Here is a 21,646-nt window from a genome sequence, read left to right as displayed (position 1 = left end):
CAGTGCTCATATCCTCAACAGTGAAATGCCACTTAATTCAATAAGCTGGCATTTATTTCATCAGTGCTGTGATACATTCCCGTGATTTCATATCTTGCTGTGTGTTCCCTGGCTCAGGTCTCCTCTGCTGTTTCTTCTGCTGCTTGAGGTTGCCTTTCTTCCAACAGTTTAGGTATTCCGGGGTTAGGTGTTAGGTGTTCCAGACTTGTGCACTAAGGCTGTCAAAGATACCCTTGAAGTTCTCTTATTTGATGTGGCCTGTGATACAGCTTGTCCTGCTGTGTGTTCAGACCCTGTAGGGATGAAATGGGAGGGATGGGGACCAGGAAGCCTGGTGACAGCAGTACCCACGTGCTGCTCAGGACTACTCATGTCTGAGTTGGGAGACTGTGCGTGTCTGCGGCTACCTCCGAGCATTAACCAGCTTTCACTAAAGAAAACACACTCATGTTTCTTGCTTCCCTGGTGGCTCAGCGGTAAAGAATCCACCTGCCAATGCAGGAGAGGCGGGTTCAATCCCTGGATCAGGAAGATCCCCTGGTGAAGGAAATGGCAACCCAACTCTAGTATTCTTGCCTGGGAAATCCCACAGACAGAGGAGCCTGGTGGGCTGCATATAATCCGTGGGGTTGCAGAAGAGTCAGACATGACTCAGTGACTAAACAACTCATGTTTCTTAACAGTAGTTTTTTTTTTTTTTCAAACCTCTTTCTAGCAGATTATTTACAAGTGCCATCTGCCATCCGTATCCCCAGGTTCTGCATCTGTGGACTCAACCAGCCGTGGATTGAGTGCTGTGTTTAAGCTCTGTAGTTGGTTGAACCCATGGTGGCAGAATTCGCAGATTTGGAGGCCTACCTGTACTACGCTCTTGTGTGTAAGCATCCTCAGCTTTGGTATCCATAGTGGGTCCTGGAGCCAATCCCCCATGGGTACTGAGGGACAGGTGTCCTTCAGAGCCGTACTCTTAGTGTCAAGGTTGAATGCGACAGTGAGCAATAGAAGGGAATCTGCTGTCAAGACCCATGGTTGTACTTCGCTGAATCACTAGCCTCTAATGCCGTGTGGCCATGAGTTTGAGTGAACTCCAGGAGTTGGTGATGGACAGGGAGGCCTGGCGTGCTGTGATTCATGGGGTCGCAGAGAGTCGGACACGACTGAGCGACTGAACTGAACTGAACTGAATGCAGTGTGGGGAAACCAAATTCATCTATATGCGAGAAAACTGGCTCCAGTCTGTGAAGAATCACAGCTTGGGGAGTCAGAGGTCTGACTGCACTGCCAGCTTGAAGATACAGTCTGTACTTCCACTGACTTCTTTGCTGGGTTAAGTACGTTGACAATGATGTCTGTCTTTTCTCTTTCTGTTGGTTGTATTCAGTCACTTCAGCAGCTATGTATCTGGTCTTTTGCTGAACTCCAGGTCACCCATCACTGACCGTGCTTCAGTGAAATTAAATTTTGACTCCATTAGTTTAGAGTTCTCTGACCTGGTGGGGAAGTCAGAGATGAGGATATTTACTTGTTATTGTTTAGCTGGGGGTCGGCTAAAGAGCTGGGCCGTGGGGCTGGGAGAGCTGCCTTTGAGCCCAGGCGTACCATTTATTGCTGAATGACCTTGGACAATGGAATGACCGATTGGCCTTTTGGTCCCCTTCTCTACAACTGCCATTTAGGTCTGTGGGCTTTTTTAGCTTCCCAGCCCATTCCAGGGGGTAATTTGGGCTTTTGAGGCTGCTGCCCAAACTGGTGTTACATACAGATGCCTCGGTTGAAGGGCCTAGGGAACTAAAATTTCGTTCTAAAATTGTCTCTTCTTGTATGAGTCCACTCAGGGGGTCCCTGTGGGCTGGCTTGGATTTCCTGTCTTATTTCTTAGTAACGTTGCTTGAGTGAAAGTCACCACTGTTTGTCCCCTTTTCCTTTTCTGCTTCATAAGTAGTGCGTCTCCATCTCATGCCTGTCTTGGTACTTTTAGGCTCTAATGATCTCAGGGGACTGATGAGGAAGTTGTAGGATATACGCATTCAATCCTTTGTTTATAACCAGAAGACCCAGCACAGCAGAGGCCTTGCATGGCCACTTTGGCATGGACAGGCACGAACTTTCCAGGGAGCCATATGAAGGAATTGTCTGGCTAATGGATGCTGAGAACAACAGTTCAGAGCATTCCCTCTCTCTCTTTTCCATTTGCAGCACGTTTTATGAAGACTGGGCTTTTGTCATGGATGAAGAACGGTCTAGTATGCTTCCCACCATGGCGGCTGGTAAGCTTGGCCCAGGCCAGGGGTGGGGGGCAGGGGGTCCGGTGAAGCTTGGTGAGCAGAGGAGCTGCCTGGGAGTGAATGTGTAACTCCACGGGGTGCTGTGGGTTCCCTGTCCCTCACTGAATGAAAGGGCCGCTCATCACTCGCCACTATCCTTCCTTTAGTGGTGATGAACACTGAGTCCGTTTATCTAGAATTATGATACCCTTGCTGGGAAAGCGCGGGGTCGTGTGGTTTTGGCTGAGGCTTTGAAAGTGTAAGATAAATATCCAGGGAACTGGGGGAGGAGACATGTCTTGGAAGCCTGGCTCTCCCTCCCTCTGGCAGGTGGTCTGAGGCAGATCCGTTGAGTTTTTTACCTTTACCTTCCTCTTCTGCAAGATGGGAATCCTGATGGCGTTGCAGTCACATTGATAGGGTTGTGAAAGAATCAGATGAGAGAGTCAGTATCTGATTTGTCCTGGTGAAAGCCCTGCCTTGATGCTAGCTGATGAATTGTAAAATTGTCTAACATTTGACTCTCACTCAAAAGGTGAATGCAACCGAAGTGGGTTCCTTGCTTCTTTCTTCCAAATCCTTTGCGGCCTCCTCTTTCTCTCTTTCCTGAAAGTTTTCACTGAGTCCCACCTACTGAGTTACGTTAGGCTTGTCCATTGGTGAGGAAAAGTTAGATGACCATGTTGTCATATGTAGGCCGTAGGAGACCAGTGCACGTTTTTCCTGAAGGTATAATGAACATGATATTGGTACATGTATTTTTTTTTTTAATTGGAGGATAATTGCTTTACAGTGTTGTATTGGTTACTGACATATGACAACATGAGTCAGCCATAATTTTATATATCCCCTCCCTCTTGATTGGAGAAGGGAATGGCAACCCACTCCAGTATTCTTGCCTGGAGAATTCCATGGACAGAGGAGCCTGGTGGGCTCCAGTTCATGGGGTGGCAGAGAGTCGGACAGGACTGAGTGACTGTCACTCACTCCCTCCCTCCCTCTTGATCCTCCATCCCGCGCTCCTATCCCACTCTGCTAGGTCGTCACAGAATGCCAGGCTGGGCTCCCTGTGTTATATCACAGCTTCCTGCTAATTACCTATCTTGCACAATGGTGTGTATATGTCATTTTTTGATTGATTACCAAGCTGATTTTGGTGGGTGATGGTCTTTAATACTCTATAAGAGATGCCGTTGTCCCTGTTTTATAGATAAGGAAAGTGAAGCTCAGAGAGGTCATGAATGGCTTGACCAAGGTCTCAGAGCTACTGAGTGGCCATGCTGTGGGTCAGCCCAGGCTGTCTGACCCCAGAATTTAAGCCTTCCCCACCCCATGACGGACTTCTTACTTGCGTTTGTCTTCCTGACAGATAGGGAGAGACTTTGGAAGACTCAACTCCCATGATAGCAGTGTCTCCTGACCCCAGTTTTGTGGGAGTTTTTTGGTTTTTTTTTTTTAAGTCACCGTTGGAGATGAGTGTGTACCCTCTCGTGTCCTCTAACGCCTGCAGCTTGTTTATTGTGTTGGAAGTGTGACTGTTGAACAGCAGGCACTCCAGACTTTTTCCTTTTCTGGGGGGTAGGTCTGAACTCCATACTCTTCGCAATTAACATCGACAACAAGGACTTAAATGGGCAGAGTAAGTTTGCTCCCACCGTCTCGGACCTCTTGAAGGAATCCACGCAGAATGTGACCTCCTTGCTGAAGGAATCCACGCAAGGAGTGAGCAGCCTTTTCAGGGAGATCACAGCGTCCTCGGCTGTCTCCATTCTCAGCAGAGCTGAGCAGGAGACCGACCCCCTGCCCGTGGTGTCCAAGCACGTCAGTGCTGGTGAGAGAGGTTGCGGGGGACCGGGGGTCGGGCGGGGATGAGATGAAAGTGCCCAGGGAAGTGAAATCCGATACACTGGTTTTCAGCTCACGTTTGTGTTTGTCTTTCTTACTCTTATGCACTCAGAAAGGGTGCTGAGAGGCCTCCTGGGTCGTGAAGACGACAGGGTAGCCAAGCCAGCAGCTCAGTCAGCGCAAACCGAGAGGGAGGGCAGATGGTCACGTGAAGCCAGAGGAGGTTGCCCTTCATGCCTTTGTCCCTTCATCCATTTCTTCGCTTAACTGTCCTTCTGATCAGTGGGATGAAAGCCCAGCTTAGGCTGTTACAGAGAATGTAGACTGTTGAGGGGGTGACGTTTAAGTGGAGGCCGGGGAACGAGAGGAGATGGTAGGTTTTGACTCTAGGCTCTGGGGAGGCAAAGGAAAGTGGGTTCAGTTCTGATTAATTTCGTAAGTAGTTTTACAGTGCCCCTTGAACCTTCTGGGACATCCAGAATGTTGAAACAGCAAAATAGGAAATTTTGGGTATAGGGCTTAATCCTGGTATTCTCAAATCCTTTAAATAAGGCAGTAATCATGGTCCTCCCTTTGGAGTTATTAATGATGGGGAAGCTCAGAATTCTATGAAGTCTTTGGTATACACTGGCTTTGTCTGTCTTGCCTTCTCCTTTTTTTTTCTTAAATTATTAAAAAATATTTTTTGGCTGTGCTGCATAGCACGTGGGGTCTTAGTTTTCTGACCAGGGATTGAACCTGTGCCCCCTGCATTGGAAGCGCAGAGTCTTAACCACGGACCACCAGGCGGGCCATCCTCTCCTTCTTGAGCAGAGACCTCATGCAAATGACATGGACTGTTGCTGACTGTACCAGAGATGCTGGGATTTGTACCCCCAAAGGAGTATCTTTTCCATCCATTTTGGGAACCCTGCTTTTGACATTGTCTCCAAGTTGTGACACACTGGTGATACATCACTGTGTCACACCTTAGTGGATGGATTTGTCTTTTTGGAATTGGCTCCAAAATGCTTCACACCCAAGACTGATGATTAAAATGAGTGAACAAGCTGGCTCACCTAAGTGCGAGGCACCAAGGCAGTCTTGACTTCTGTTTCAGTTTGTCTTTGCTGCGTAACAAACAGCTCCAAAATGTAGTAGCTTAAAACAGACAACCTCAATTTATTCCTTTTTTGTGAGTCTGTGGGTTGGCAGGATGGTTCTTCTGCTTGTTTCAGCTGGGCTCCCTCGTGGGGCTGCATTCAGCTGGTGACTGAGCTGGGAGGTCCAGTGTGGCCCTACTCATGCGTCTGGAGTTGGTGCTGACACTTGGCTGGGGCATCTCAGTTTCCCCTACATTGGCCTCTCATCCTCCAATAAGTTAGACTGCCTTCTTCAGTGGTAGTTTGAGGGTATTATTGAGGGTAATGCCCGGGCTCTAGGCATTAGTTATAACATTTGTTATTTCTGCCACATTCTGTTCTTAAAAGCAGAGCACTAAGCTGGCCTAGATTCACGAGGGTGGAGAAATAGGCACCACGCATGATGGGAGCAGTCCTACTGAAAAGGGGCACCTTGCAGGGTTGGGAGAAACAGTGGCTGTTGAACAATCAGTTACAATCCCTAAACTGATTTTCTTGGTCTCATCTCCCAGCCATGAGAGTGTTTTCCAAAGTGAACAGGTAAAAATCATTTCAATAAGGATTCATCTTTTGAATCAAAGTGCCTGGAAAGACTGCTTAGAAGGAATGATTGTAATGTGTGCTTTGTGACGTCTTTCAAACCAGAGGTAGAGGCCCGCATCCATTTTGCTTCGTCTTGCATAGACAGATTCCCTCCCCCGCCCCCAAGGATTAAAAAAAAGATCTGAGTTTATCTTCAATTTATTTTTGAGTAGACTAGTAAGAGATTTCCCACAGTCTAGAGGCAGGATGGGTCGATCATCGCTTTTTCTTATCTCATATCTTTTGCCAGATGCCAAATGTAAAAGGGAGCGGAAGAAGAAAAAGAAGGTGACCAACATCATCTCATTTGATGACGAGGAAGACGAGCAGAGCTCCGGGGATGTTTTTAAGAAGATCCCCGGGGCGGGGGAGAGCTCGGAGGAGAACTCTGACCGGTCCTCGATCAATATTATGTCGGCCTTTGAAAGCCCCTTTGGGCCAAATTCCAACGGAAGTCAGGGCAGCAACTCTTGGAAAATCGATTCTCTGTCTCTGAACGGGGAGTTTGGGTACCAGAAGCTGGATGTGAAAAGCATCGATGATGAAGACGCCGACGAGAACGAGGATGGCGTGTACGGGAGCACGCCGGGAAGGAAGCGCCCAGGCCGCTCGGAGTCGCCGGAGAAGTAAGTTCCCCCCGAGAGCTTCTGTGAAAGGGTGGTGGTCCCGCAGCTAAGACTTCACCTTCTAGTGCAGGAGGGGGTTCGATCACTGGTCAGGGAGCTGAGATCCCACGTGCTCCAAGGTCAGAAAACCAAACATGAAAAACAGAAGCAATATTGTGAGAAATTCAATGAAGACTTTAAAAATGGTCCGCATCTCAGGAATCTGCCTGCCAGCGCAGGTGACACAGGTTTCATCCCTGGTCTGGGAGGACTTCACATGCCTCGGAACAGCTAAGCCCGTGCTCCACAACTGCTGAACCTGCGCTCCAGAGCCGGAGAGCAGCTGAGCTGCTAGCTGCTGAGCCCGTGGGCTGCAGCTCTTAAAGCCTGCACACCCTAGAGCCCGTGCTCTGCAACAAGAGAAGCCACTGCAATGAGAAGCCCGTGTACCACAACTAGAGACAGTGGAGAGTAACCCCTACCCGCTACAGCTAGAGAAAAAGTCCACGCAGCAACGAAGACCCAGCATAGCCAAATAAATAAGTTAAAAAACAAAGATCCACATTAAAAAAAAAAAACCTTAAAAAATGTGGGAAAAAAAAAAGGGGATGGTACACAGGCTGCTGGCTCTTTCTGCAGTTTTGGGTGATGTTAGACTGCAAGGTTTTATTTGTTTGCGGCATCTTTCATTATTCAGATCTTGATTTTGGGGGAAGGAGCATGAGCTTACTCTACTCCTGAGAACGAAGTGGAGGGAACATATATATTGTTGGAAGGTACTTATTATAGCATTGGTGTCAAGATGTATGGCCTGAAATTCTTGCTTTGTGTTTATGTCTTTCATTTTATAACTTGAATTTTGCTCGCATGTCTTACTTGCCACCAGCCCAGGAAGTTCAGGAGACAGGCAAGTATTCTCTCAGGCTCGTGATGTCTGTGTTTATCCACAGGGTAACTTGCCTGCACTTATCACCTTAACGCTGGGGCTATAGTATGTTTATACCTTCGAGAGGGGCTTGATGCAGGTGAACGTGTGAAGCAGAAAAGCAAAGTTAGGAGATTGAACCTTAGAATCATGACAATCGGGGCTCTCATTTACTAGCTCCGTGGCTTAGTTTAGACTAGGACGGACGAGTTTCTTCACCTCCCAGAGCCTCAGGCCTCACCTGAGATCTGAGAGAACAGTAGCATGTGCTTTGCAGAGTTGTTGTCCAGTCAGTGGGACCCTGCGTGTGAGGCCTTGAGCATCGGTGCTGGCACACTGAGGACAGCCCCTCCGCTGTGGCTGCTGTGGCGCTGTCAGCCTTGTAATCATTCCTGTCCTTGTTCTTGCTGCTGCTAAGTCGCTTCAGTCGTGTCCGACTCTGTGTGACCCCATAGACAGAAGCCCACCAGGCTCCCCCGTCCCTGGGATTCTCCAGGCAAGAACACTGGAGTGGGTTGCCATTTCCTTCTCCAGTCCTTGTTCTTACCCTTTTTAAAGAAATTCATTCACTCATTCTTGACTGTGCTGGGTCTTCGTTACTGTGAGGGCTTTTCTCCAGCTGCAGAGAACGGGGACTGCGCTCACTTGTGGTGCACAGGCTTCTCAGTGTGGTGCCTCCTCTTTTGCAAAGCGTGGGCTCTAGAGAGTGGGCTCGGCAGTGTGGCGCACGGGCTTAGCTGCCCGGTGGCCTGTGCAGTCTTCCTGGACCGGGGGTCGAGCCCGTGCCGCCTGCATTGACAGGTGGACTTTTAACCACTGAGCCACCAGGGACGTCCTGGTCTTACTCTTGATGCTGAACCAACTAGTGACCTCTTCACCCGAGCTCTGGAGTGTGCAGTGCCACTCTCGTCATGGCCGTCTTCAAAACCAGCTTGCGAAAGTGTACAGTGAAGAAACCGAGACCCCACGGGGCGCCGAAGAGGCCAAGTGCACCTCCAGTCCTAAGCTTGGCGTCTCCATGTGTAGAGTCAGAGTTTTCTTTCTTTCTCGTGAGACTCTGCCTGTTCTTGTCTTCTATTTTTACTCTTATCCTCGTTCACGTGGATGCTTATGATAGTAGCGTTGCCTCCCTATCATCTAGGAGAGGCCAGATGCTGCAAGCTGCAGACACACTGTATCCTAATACTTAGAGTGGTCCCGGGGGGTTCGTGGGTATCACCCCACTCGATGGATGAAAGAACCAGATTCTTTAATGCAGAGAGTTCAGATTTGTCAAAGCAATGGGCAAAACCAGGATTAAGGTTAGGTTGCACTGGCTCCATTTTTTTTCCTGCCCAAGGTCTTTTCCTCCTCCTGATGTTTGTTAGGGAAGTCCGCCTGTGGCATTGTTCTTGCTCACTGGGTGTGGATGGTTTTGTACCTGGATCCAGTCCTGTGACCCATGCTGTTAGAGTTCTCCAGAGAAACAGAACCGATAGTGTGTGTGTGTGTTTCTGCCTGTGTATGTATGTATGTATTCATCTACAGAGATTTACTTTAAGAAATTTGGCTCGTGTGATTGTGGAACCTGACAAGTCTAAAATCTGCAAGGTAGGCCTGCAAACTGGAGGCCCAGGGAAGGACTGCAGTTTGAATCTGAAGACAGTCTCATGACAGAATTTCATCTTCTTTGGGTGGAGAATGTCTGTGTTTTTCTACTGAGGCCTTTAACTGATTAGGTGAGGCCCCCCTGACTTATGGAGGGTGATTTGCTTTACTTGCACTCTCCTGACTTACATTTTCATCTCATCTAACCGAATGCCTTCAGAGAGACATCAGGAATAACGTTTGGTCAAATATTTGGGTACTATGGCACATAAAGTTAACCATCAAACCTGCCTATGGTTCTTCCCCTGGGCCTTTTAGGAAACGCCATTTGCATTTTCTGTCAATTTAGGTAAGCGCATCTCCGAGTTGCTTCACTCCATGAGTCAGTTTTATGGCCTCAGACAGTCGTTTCTCTTCCTGCTGGACCAGCGCCAGTGAGGGGAGGCCAGCTTGAGAGCCAGGGCAGCCGCCGGCATTGTGATGTGTGAGCCACAAAACAGTGCAGCCTGACCTTTACAGGCTTGGCCCTCCGAGGCCACTGGGCCTCCTGTGGACTATGGACAGCTACTCCCTGGCATAAAAAGGGGATCTCGATCCAACATCCTGCAGAGAATCTTGGGGAAAGAACAGTGATGAGATGGCCTACTGAGTAATGCTTTGATTTTGCTTCTAAGCTAGATTCATGTGAAAGGTCTAGGAACCTGGAGGGGCCTGGACTTTAGAGTTTAATAGCGTGGCCAGGTTTGTGGGAGGAAAGGGGCCAGGTCAGGAGGAACACATGCTGGGTGGCAGCGGCCTCTGGCAAAGTCAAATGCTCTGATTGTTTGTCATTAATAGATGAGCTGTTGGTCAAATATTGGGTTTACACCTCCACGTGCTGGCAGTTAAGCCACTTCTTGGATGACTGAGGAAAGATCTTGTGCTTCCCACCTCAGTATTTATAAGTGGTTCAGTTCAGTTCAGTTGCTCAGTCGTGTCTGACTCTTTGCGACCCCAGGGACTGCAGCATGCCAGGCTTCCTTGTTCATCACCAACTCGCAAAGCTTGCACAAACTCATGTCCATTGAGTCAGTGATGCCATCCAACCATCTCATCTTCTGTCGACCCCTTCTCCTCCTGCTTTCGGTCTATCCCAGCATCAGGGTTTTTTTCAGGGTCTTTTTCAAGGATGAAAGTATTGGAGCTTCAGCTTCGCATCAGTCAGTCCTTGCAGTGAATATTCAGGACTGATTTCCTTTAGGATGGACTGGTTGGATCTCCTTGCAGTCCAAGGGACTCTCAAGAGTCTTCTCCAACACCACAAAAAGCATCGGTTCTTCAGTGCTCAGCTTTCTTTATGGTCCAACTCTCACATCCGTACATGACTACTGGAAAAACCATAGCTTTGACTAGACGAACCTTTGTCGGCAAAGTAATGTCTCTGCTGTCTAGGTTGGTGATAGCTTTTCTTCCAGGGAGCAAGCGTCTTTTAATTTCATGGCTGCAGTCACCATCTGCAGTGATTTTGGAGCCTGAGAAATAAAGTCTATCACCATTTCTGTTGTTTCCTCATCTATTTGCCATGAAGGGATGGGACTGGATGCCATGATCTTCGTTTTTTGAATGTTGAGTTTCAAGCCAACTTTTTCACTCTCCTCTTTCATTTTCATCAAGAGGCTCTTTAGTTCTTCTTTGCTTTCTGCCATAAGGGTGGTGTCATCTGCATATCTGAGGTTTCTCCCGGCAATCCTGATTTCAGCATGTGTTTCATCCAGCCCAGCGTTTTGCATGATGTACTCTGCATATAAGTTAAATAAGCAGGATAACAATATACAGCCTTGACGTACTCCTTTCCCGATTTGGAACCAGTCCGTTGTTCCATATCCGGTTTTAACTGTTGCTTCTTGACCTGCATACAGATTTCTCAAGAGGCAGGTCAGGTGATCTGGTATTCCCATCTCTTGAAGATTTTTCCAGTTTGTTGTGATCCACAAAGTCAAAGGCTTTGGCTTAGTCAATAAAGCAGAAAGTAGATGTTTTTCTGGAACTCTCTTGCTTTTTTGATGATCCAGCAGATGTTGGTGATTTGATCTCTGGTTCCTCTGCCTTTTCTAAATCCAGCTTGAACATCTGGAAGTTCTTGGTTCATGTACTGTTGGAGCCTGGCTTGAAGAATTTTGAGTATTACTTTGCTAGCGTGTGAGATGAGTGCAATTGTGCAGTAGTTTGAACATTCTTTGCCACTGCCCTTCTTTGGGATTGGAATGAAAACTGACCTTTTCCAGTCCTGTGGCCACTGCTGAGTTTTCAAAGTTCGCTGGCATATGAATGCAGCACTTTAACTGCATTATCTTTCAGGGTTTGAAGTAGCTCAACTAGAATTCCATCATCTCCACTAGCTTTGTTTGTAGTGATGCTTCCTAAGGCCCACTTGACTTTGCATTCCAGGATGTCTGGCTCTAAGTGAGTGATCACACCATCATGGTTATCTGGATCATGAAGATCTTTTTTGTATAGTTCTTCTGTGTATTCTTACCACCTTTTCGTAATATCTTCTGCTTTTCTTAGGTCCATACCATTTCTGTCCTTTATTGTGCCCATCTTTGCATGAAATGTTCCCTTGGTATCTCTGATTTTCTTGAAGAGCTCTCTAGTCTTTCTCATTCTATTGTTTTCCTCTATTTCTTTGCATTGATCACTGAGGAAGGCTTTCTTATCTCTCCTTGCTATTCTTTGGAACTCTGCATTCAGATGGGTGTATCTTTCCTTTTCTTCTTTGCCTTTAGTGTCTCTTCTTTACTCAGCTGTTTGTAAGGCCTCCTCAGACAACCATTTTGCCTTTTTGCATTTCTTTTTCTTGAGAATGGTCTTGATCACTGCCTCCTGTACAATGTGATGAACTTCCGTCCTTAGTTCTTCAGGCACTCTATCAGATCTAATCCCTTGAATCTATTTGTCACTTCTACTCTATAATTGTAAGGGATTTGATTTAGGTGGATTTGATTTATAAGTGGTAGCTTTTCTTTTTTTTTGACCATGCTGCTTGGCATTTGGGATCCTTGACCAGGAACCCATACCCCCTGCAGTGGAAGCGCAGTCTTAACCACTGGACTGCCAGGGAAACCCCTAATTATTTTTCTTGAAAAAGAATAATACCTTTGTTATAAAAAGGGGTTTTCCTGTCACTGTATATGTGCTCTATGAAACCAACAGGGAAGTGGGGTGAAAACATAATTCGAAAAGAATCACAAGCCTGAAAAAAGTTGCGTTTAAATAGCGACTGTGTAAGCGCAGAGCGAAACCATCATCTTCATCAGGTTTGACAGAGAAACAGGGGGAGCTGGGCGAGCGCCCTGAGGATGGCGGCTCTCAGCGTGCCCTCAGTGCTCAGAACCTTCCGGACACATAGTAGGCAGTAACTGGTAATGAGCAGGCCAACCCTTGCTCACATCCTCCTGATGGAGCGCGGCCACGGCCACAGCCTCTGGGGACAACCCAGTGTGACGCGTCAGGAGCTGTAACAACGTTCTGTTGCTGTTGCTCAGTTTCTCAGTCATGTCCGACCCTTTGCGACCCCATGGACCGCAGCACGCCAGGCTTCCCTGTCCTTCACCATCTCCCGGAGTTTGCGCAAACCCTTGTCCGTTGAGTCGGTGATGCCCTCCAACCATCTCATCCTTGGTCAGGTCCCCTTCTCCTCTTTCCCTCAATGTTTAGTCCCCTCGATTTAGTAATTCCACTGCCGGGAAGCTGTGTTGAGGATGGGCCTCAGGAGAAAAGCTGTTGCCTCCAGATGACAACGTGCTGATTTAGAGAGACAGTGCAGGGGACCTGACCGAAAGGCATGGAGGCAGGCATGGAGGAACCACTCACAGTGAGCAGCCGAGCATTTCATAGCTCAGATCTTAAATCTTAACGTGCAGGATCTTAAACATCTTAAATGACATCTGAGAGTATCCACAGAGTGTGAAGATGAACTTATACATTGAATGAAAAAAGGAAATTCTAAAAACCTACATTTAGTTGCATCACAACCTCTTAAAGAGAAGTGTGCAAGTCAAGAAAAAGACGCCAAAGTGATCATGTCCAGGTCAGTCATGTTTTGGGTAATGTGACTTTGGGTATGTTATTTCCCCCCTCCTCTTTGGGCTTCCCTGGTGGCTCAGATGGTAAAGAATCTGCCTGCAATGCAGGAGACCTGGGTTCCATCCCTGGGTCAAGAAGATCCTCTGCAGAAGGGAATGGCAACCCACTCCAGTGTTCTTGCCGGAGGATCTCGGACAGAGGAGCCTAGCGGGCTGTCTCTCTCGGGTCACAAAGAGTCAGACATGAGTAAGCAACTAACACTACCCTCCTCTTTGTGGCATTTTCTTGGTTCTTTTTTTTTTTAAAGTATCTTACTTCTCTAATGAAAAGCAACACCCATTCTGGCATTGGCACCGTATTCTGAATTGGTCTCTTCCTCAGGAATGACTTCAGTGTAACCCCTTTTTGAGCTGGGGGTCCCTTGCCCACGTTTTTGTGGATCTGAACCTCAGCTGGTGGGGCCTGACTTCACCTTGTGCTCTGTGCGTGTTATTGGGAAGTGGCAAGATGTATATCTCTTTAGAAACAGAGTAGCGTAGAAACATACATATTGCTGTATATCAGCGAGATAGCCAGTGGGAGTGTGCTGTGTGACACAGGGATCTCAAACTGGTGCTCGGTGACAACCTAGAGGGGTGGGATGTGGTGGGAGGTGGGAGGGAGCTTCAAGAGGGAGGGAACATATGTGTTACCTGTGGGTGCTTCATGTTGATGTGTGGCCGAAACCAGCACAACATTGTAAAGCAGTTATCCTCCAAATAAAAATAGATAAATTAAAAAAATTACAGAAGTAAAGATTCAACAACAACAAAAAGAAACAGCAGGAAACCCCACCTGCCTGGAGCTGGTACAACAGCCAGGAAAGGACTGTGGTTTTGCAGCCGTGCCCCGAGGGGCACCCTGGCTGCCTCTGGCCATCTGTCTGGGAGTCCCCCTGGTTGCCAGCTGCTGGATCGGAGCCCCGGGCAGGCAGGCAGTTCTTTACAGATTGTAGAGGCAGAGCCACGGTCACCCCAGCGCCCAGCTCTGCTGCGGGGCACACAGGCGGGCTGCTTCCTCTCCGTGCCTCACGGCATGTGCTAGCTGCAGGCCTAGGTCACAGGGCTGGCAAAGGTCTGGTAAGGTCACTTCTCCCTGTGTGTCTTGCTGAGTGTCACGTGTGTGGCCAAGAGCTCCAGAGGACTCAAAGGAGAATGGCTACAGGACAAGCCTTAAAGGAAGAGTTGGCAGGGACTTCCCTGATGGCACCGTGGTTAATAATCTGCCTGCCAATGTGGGGGACACAGGTTCGATCCCTGGTCCAGGAAGATCCCACATGCCGTGGAGCAACTAAGCCCTGTGCCCAGCAACTACTGAAGCCCAAGCGCCCTGGAGTCCATGTTCTGCAGCGAGAAGCCACCATGATGAGAAGCCCGTGCTCCTCAGTGAAGCACAGCCCCCACTCACCGCAGCTGGAGAAAGCCCACACAGAGCAATGAAGACCCAGTGTAGTCATAAATAAAGAAATAACCTTTTAAAAAAGTTTAAAAAAAGAGCTGGCAAACTAGCCTATTGGCCAAATCTACTCCCAGGCCAAGAATGGCTGTTACATTTTTTAAAGCTTTGTAAACCAATCAAAAAAAAAAACAAAAAAAAAACTCAACAAAGATGTATACTGGATGAAATGGTTAGATAGCATCACCGCCTCAGTGGACATGAATTTGAACAAACTCCAGTGGTTGGTGAAGGACAGGGGAGCCTGGTGTGCTACAGTCCATGGGGTTGCAAAGAACTGGACACGACTTAGCTACTGAACAGCCACAATGGCCACATAGCCTAAAGTATTGACTGTCTGGTCCTTTTCAAAAAAATTTTATTAATCCCTGCTCCATATGAAAGAAATATATACATCGTGTATCGTGGTGGGCAGTGGCCAGGAGACTCGTAGTAACTGGATCTGGAAGACCTGGGCTGAATTCTACCAGCCTTGGTCCCGGCCAAGTGATGGACTTGGACAAGTCGCCTGATCTCTCTGCGTTGTTCTCGTCCCCTCCTTTCCCCTCCCCTTCCACTCCTTTTCCTTTCTCCCCCTCTGCTTCTCTGCCTCCCTCCCTCCATTAAGTAGCTATGACTGTGATCTTTACATCCAATTTACAACGTGAGTCTGTGAACCTTCAAGTCCTGCACGGATGCATCTTGATATTTATCAGTGTTGGCTTCTTGCCCAGAAGCAGATGCTGCAGTGGGCAGATGCTTTCTCAAACCCATGTAACCGAACCAGCCTGGTGTTACAAAGGTCGAACAGGCTAGTTTGGCAGTGGTGGGTAAGGTGACACTGTAACAGATCATGTGAGCCTGGTTAATATTCAGGCTGACCCCCTTTCTTGGAAGTGGCCCAGACACGGTCTGCTCTGGTTCTGTCCTTTTACCACTGAGGCAGAGGGACACTGACCCAAGCTTATTGCAGAACGCAGAGCCCGTGGGGCCTCCTCTCGCTGCAGCCCTGGCACGTGCCGCCCCGCACTTCATCCCTGCTCCCACCTCCACCTCCCCTCGTGGCTGCAGTGCTTCCCTCCCCACTCCCTGCTTCACGGAATCCTTCCACCACCTTCCCGACCAGCCCCACGGAGCGGAGCTGCCGTTTCTCACTCCTTGTGGGATCAAATGTTTTATGTCGGGCTTCCCAGGTGGTGCTAGCGGCAAAGAATCCGCCTACTGGTGCAGGAGATGTGAGATACGTGGGTTCGATCCCTGGGTCGGGAAGATCCCGCTGGAGAAGGGTATGGCAACGCATAGTCTTGCCTGGAGAATCCCGTGGACAGAGGAGTCTGGTGGATTACAGTCCACAGTGTCACAAAGAGTCAGACATGAAGTCAGTCAGAAGTGACTAAGCACGCACGCGTATGCTTCACGTCTGCGCCCCCAGCAGACTGTAAGCTCCATGAGGGCAGGATGGACCTTGTTGGCTGGCTCTTTGCCAGCACAGTGTGTGTGTGTGTGCGTGTGTGTGTGCATGCACGCATGTGTGTGTTCACTGCCTGGCAGGTAGGAGGGCCTCAGTACACAGGGGCTGAAAGAGTGAGTGCAGGAGGGCCGGCTCCGGGCTCCGGGCTCCCGCCCGGGTCTCCTCATGTTCTCCCTCTCTGCCTGGCAGGTTCCCCGGGGGCGCTGGGTGGGGCCCAGCGGTGCTTGGTGCCCGGGGCCCTGACTCACAGCTGTGTTCTCTCTCCCAGGCAACGGGACGGGGGTGCCTGTCTCTCCCAGATGCACGGCTGGGCCCCGCTGCAGGTGCTGCACGGCCACGCTGAGGTGCTCTTCCCTGTCAGCGGCGTGGGCTCCTACGGGCCTTCAGGTGGGTGTCCCTGGTTCCTCCCTGCCTCCCGCTCGGGCTGTGGCCGGAGCAGCGGCAGGAGAGGCCGGATCAGGGGTCACGTCTGTGGACAGGGGTGGCGGGAAGGGAGGTGGGGAGGCCGGGGCTCAGGGCCGGCGGCACCTCTCAGCACGGGAGCCCCAGTGGCTTTGGCTTGTCTCCTCACTGAACCAGGGTATTTTGCAGTGCTCTCGCCTGGGCGGGTGTTGGCACGTCACCCTGGAGCCCCCAGGCCTGCTTCCTTTCTTGTCAGCCATCTGTTGAACTTGGGGGTGTACAGACAGATTACAAATGGTGACCATTATTTTTGCCTCCCAGGAGGAGGGAGGTCAGAACCCGTAGCTCTAAAGACCCTTACACCCTTGGCAGCTGAGGGTTGGGGGTCAGGGAGTAAGCTGGCCGAAAAGTGGGCAAGCCTTTCTGGCCCGCTCCTTGTGATGAGAGGGCACGCCTGTGGTTTGTTATTATTTTCTTTAGCTGGAGCAGGTCGGGGTGGGAGGTGTCGGGGTGGGGCTGGGAGTCGTGGCTGAGCCCGGCGCTCCCGGCGGGGTGGGTGTGCGTGGCGCCTGGCACAGCGGAGCACTGGGTCGCCCTCGGTGCCCCCGCAGCCTCACCGTGTCGGCGAGGCCTGTGCCCCTCTCCCCCTCGTGGGCCAGGCTTAGGAAGCCGTGCGGTTGTGAACGGGCCTGCCAGCTGCTCAGGAAGCTGTGGACGTCCTGAGCCGGATGACAGGTGGTTGCCATGGCGCCGCTTGAGGAACCCCTCAGACTAGCTGGGGAGGGCGGGCCGCTCCCGGGTGCAGTCGGGGCTGGGCGCGCGGTGGTCACCTCGAAGGTGCTGGGGGGCAGGTGGCCGCCCCGCGAGGCGGTGTTGCTGGTGTGAGTGGCCGCCGTCTGCCAGGCTGGTCTCCTCTCCGGGGAAGTGCGGACGGCGGCGATGAGCACGCGGTGCTCGGTCTGCGTTAGCTCAGTCCCTCCTGACCGCAGCCCGCGAGGAAGGGGAGTCACTGTTCAGACATGGGGCGGAGGTCCCCCGAGGGTGTCAGAGGAGAGGCCGGGCCACAGGCTCCGGCTGGCTGCGTACCAGTGGGGTGACGGGGGCGTCTTTGGGCGCCGGAGGCTGAAATGCGGGGATGGAGGGCCCGGCCTGGCCTGCAGTCCTCCTGGGCCTGTGCCCCCTTACTGGTGGGGGTCTGCCCCTGTCCTCTCCCCGCTGGTCGGGCTGTGTTCCTTCAGCCTTCTCCCCCTCCCGTCTGGCCTGTACCTGGCTGAGGGGCCAACAGAGTGCTTTCTGTACCAACCAGAGCTTCTGTCTGGCTCTTGGGTGAAGTCTGGGCAGGCCAATCTGGGAATCCCTGCCCTCTTTCCGCGCGGGTGACCAGGCTGGGGACAGGGGCACTTCGCCCTTGCCTGTGCAGGGGCAGTGCAGACTCGGGCGGAGTGTCTGAGAAGTGGGGGTGGCTGGCAGGGAGTAGGTGGTCCTCTCATGCTTCTAGGACCCCTGGAAGGTTTCCAGGGCTCGTTCACAGCATCCGAGTTGGGGTCCATGCCCCTTATTCTACTCCCCACCAATGGGCCTTTTGGCCGGGTCATGAACGTCGCTGGGCTGGCGTGTCAGGCTGCCCCCAGGGCTTGGCTGTGTGCTGTTCATGTTGGGGTTCAGTCACGGAACCCGCTGTTCTGGCCGGCCTCCAGGATCCTCACTGGGAGGTGTCCCCCACCTGGAAGGTTTCTCTCGATCCTCCTCGGGCTGTCAGCCTCCTAAACACAGAGGCTCTGTCTTGTCCCTGGTGAGTAGACCCTGAGCTCCAGCCGGTCTAGACCGCCCTCACTAGGGATGCTGGGTGTGAGCCCGTCTGCCAGCTTTTTAATTTACTACAGTAACGAAGCTGCCAGGAGTCTTGGAAACTTGTGACAGCCTGAGGGGCAAACCCGCTGTTGGTGGGAACATTGCACGGGAGGGCGTGTTATTCTTAGGCTGCTCACAGACGCTAGAATCAGAGCTGGAGGAGCTGTGACCTGGTGGGCATGCCACTCACATCAGATCCCGGCTCTGTGTAGCTCAGGGAACTCAGTGCTCTGTGGTGACCCAAAGGGGAAAGAAATCCAAAAAAGAGGGAATATCTATATCTAAGATTCACTTTGCTGTACAGCAGAAACTAACACAACATTGTAAAGCAACTATAATATAAATTATGAAAAATAGGAGGTGGGTGTGAGTGGAATGGCTTCGCGAGGACAGCAGGTGGAAGGAAAAGTGGGAGAATGCTTTTCCTCTTAGGACTCCCTTTTTCAACCCCTTAAGAGTGGGGAATCTTGAGTAGAACTAGGTGAAAATGGAGGCGGTCTCAGGACAGATGGCTTAGGGAGCGAGACGAGCTCCCTTCCATCCTCTGTCCCGATCCAGGCCTGGTTGGGGGCCTTGACATGCCAGGAGTTTGTCTAGCGCGCGGGTGTTCTCCTGAGCGACACTGGCCTTGATGTCCCCCAGGGGCACAGATTTTGCACTTTTCCTGGAAAGAGACATGAGCAGCGGCCAGTACATCTATGAAGGTCTGTGCTGTCTCTTGCCTGTTGTTTGTAGAGATGACTTATGGCCTCCCTTCTCCCAAGTGCCTTTCCTGCTTGGTGCAGGGCTCTTGAGAGAGGGGCAGTCATGCACTTGTGACAGGTGGTCGCTGCTGCCCCCGCGTGGCTGTCTCTAGACACTGCAGGCGGGAGCCCTTTTGTCTAACAGCTGATTTATTATTATTCCCCGGTTCTGAGGTTGTCTCTGGATATGGACTTCATGCATAATTCCAGGTGGCTCAAGATCAGAAAGGTTAATAAATAAAGTCATAGGGAATGTAGTCAGTACTATTGTAATAACCGTGGGTGACAGATAGTTGCTGGATTTATTGCGGTGATCAATATGTAATGTAATCAGTTTCTAATGTAAGTGCTGGATCGCCGTGCTCTACACCTGGAACTGATAAGAGTATTGTGTGGGAGCCATACTTCAGTGAAGGGAAAAAAATCCAAAGTGGGAGAACAGGGCCTCCAGCCAGTGACTGATGCCAAGTCTGAGATGACGGCCGAAAACAATAAAATGGGCGGCAGACGAAAGTCCAGCTTGCAGATGGGGAAGGCCTTGCGTCAGCGGAGTTAGCCAGCGAGCCAGTGTCTGCCCCATGTCCTGTCTCATGGGGGAGCTGAGGGTGAGAGCAGAACCCTGACCTTCTCTGCGGCTGCTGTCTGTGCAGATGCCCCCCTCGGGAGCCTGGAGAACGGGACGGGACCCGAGGACCACATCCTCCCGGAGCCGGGGCCCCGGTACAGGTGAGTGTGCAGTCCCCACCCCAGCACCTCTGGGGCTGGACTGTCCTCTTCACAGCTCTGCCTTGCCTTCTTTTCGAAAGTCCCTCTGCTGGGCTTGAAGGGCAGGGCCTCACATCACAGAATTCAGTTCAACTTTGGTCTGACATCCTAGGGCACCAAGTGGCCAAGGGTCTCAGGCCTGAGACCTGGTGTCGCTCACATTTCATTTGCATGCCGCCTTTGCTTTTCCTACTTCGGGGGCCATGGCTAGGTACTTCCACTGTCATAATTTACTTGGTTTAATATTTGATGATAAACCATTGGGCAATTTTAATATTATACTTCACAGTTTTAGTATTATGTAATATTTAAACCTGGGGTAGGAAATGGCACCCCACTCTAGTATTCTTGCCTGGAAAATCCCGTAGACAGAGGAGCCCGGTGGTCTACAGTCCATGGGATTGCAAAGAGTCAGACACAGCTGAGCACACACATACATAATATTGGAACCACTTTGGTATCATGTATTTGTGAAGTGCCTAGGGCTTCCCTGGTGGCTCAGTGATAAAGAATCTGCCTGCAGTGCAGGAGATGGGGCTTCAATCCCTGGGTCAGGAAGATGCCCTGGAGAAGGAAATGGCTACCCACTCCAGTATTGCCTGGAGAATCGCTTGGACAGAGGAGCCTGGCGGGCTGCTGTCCATGAAGTCGCACAGAGTCAGATATGACTGAAGTGACTTAGCACGCAGGCACCACGTCAGTATTTCCCCCCCCAAAGCTAAGTGCCTCGAGGGAAAGCTGAGCTGTTCAGTCACTGGGCGGCAGAGCTGAGGTGGGCACTGAGGAGCCACTGGCGTCACTGTGGCCCCCGCTGTCCTTACTGCTCGCTCCTTCCTCCTCTGCTTGGCTTTAATTTGGTGTCTCTGAGGTACGGTGTTTGCATTTTCAGCCTTGGCTCCAGGGCGAGGGCATTGTTTACCTCCACCCGTGCTTGGTGTTCCAGTCTTGCCCTGCTTTCTGAGAGGTACTGTACAAGTTAGTGCGGTGCCAGGAAGGGTTGGTGTCACCCGAAGGAAGCATCGATTCTTCCAGTGTATTCAGGATTGATTTCCCTTAGGATTGACTGGTTTGATCCCCTTGCTGTCCAGAGGTCTCTCAAAAGCCTTCTCCAATACTGCAGTTCAAAGGGATCAATTCTTTGGCGCTCAGCCTTCTTTATGGTCCAGCTCTTACATCTGTACATGACTACTGGAAAAACCATAGCTTTGACTATATGGGCCACTGGGTATTCCCCTAGCTGTTTCATGAATGCTGTAAAGTATTATTTTTCCATGTTGCAAATTCTTTGTAACTACACAGTCATCTCTCATTATTTTTGGTGGTTGTGTTCTCTCAAGCCGGAGCCATTGCTCCTGGGTCCCTAGGAGTACGTCTGGTCACATTTTGGTCAGTGGATCAGTAAGTACCTTTGTTTTCTGTCTGCTCCTATTTAAAGACATCTCATTTAATATCCACTGTTGATTCACTGACAGGGAACTCATGACCAACAGCACTGTCGTTGTGTGTGTGTGTGCTGAGTTGCTTCAGTCGTGTCTGACTCTTGCGAGCCCATGGACTGTAGTCCACCGGGCTTCTCGGTCCATTGGATTCTCCCGGCAGGAATACTGGAGTGGGTTGCCGTGCCTTCCTCCAGGGGATTTTCCTGTACCAGGGATCCAACCTGCATCTCTTGTATCTCCCGCATTGGCAGGCGGGTTCTTTAGCACACTGCACCATCAGGCTGAATAGAGGCTGCCTCACACAGGTTTCCTCCAAGAGGCACCGCACAGTCCTGTGTTTAGGAACAAGACAGCACTTTGGGCTTCCTAGGGGGCGCTAGTGTAAAGAACTTGCCTGCACTCGTCTCAAAGATGAGTGAAGGTTGCTAATGATCAGGTGCAGCCTGTTGACAACCTTACTGCTCAGAAAAGGTACAGCAGTTAAGGTTAGGTTTCAATTCATTTCAGT

General features: G+C 50.5%; 1 protein-coding gene across 3 annotated transcripts in view; it reads left to right on the top strand.

Annotated features, from left to right (window-relative positions):
* The window catches only part of SNX29 (sorting nexin 29), a 611,246-nt gene that overhangs the window by 72,487 nt on the left and 517,113 nt on the right, over positions 1–21,646 (top strand). For all 3 annotated transcript variants that reach the window (XM_055409515.2, XM_088833007.1, XM_055409516.2), the window contains 5 exons: positions 2,197–2,267; positions 3,847–4,095; positions 6,063–6,438; positions 16,207–16,325; positions 19,585–19,660. In XM_055409515.2, coding sequence (XP_055265490.2) covers positions 2,197–2,267; positions 3,847–4,095; positions 6,063–6,438; positions 16,207–16,325; positions 19,585–19,660 — 891 coding nt within the window. The remainder of the gene's footprint in view (positions 1–2,196; positions 2,268–3,846; positions 4,096–6,062; positions 6,439–16,206; positions 16,326–19,584; positions 19,661–21,646) is intronic.

This window comes from Moschus berezovskii, chromosome 27, assembly GCF_049115385.1.
Source record: "Moschus berezovskii isolate FMDL1 chromosome 27, NW_MosBer_1.0, whole genome shotgun sequence".
Taxonomy (NCBI): Eukaryota; Metazoa; Chordata; class Mammalia; order Artiodactyla; family Moschidae; genus Moschus; species Moschus berezovskii.
Note: the sequence above shows the minus strand (reverse complement) of the source record. Positions and strands in the feature narration are given on the sequence as shown.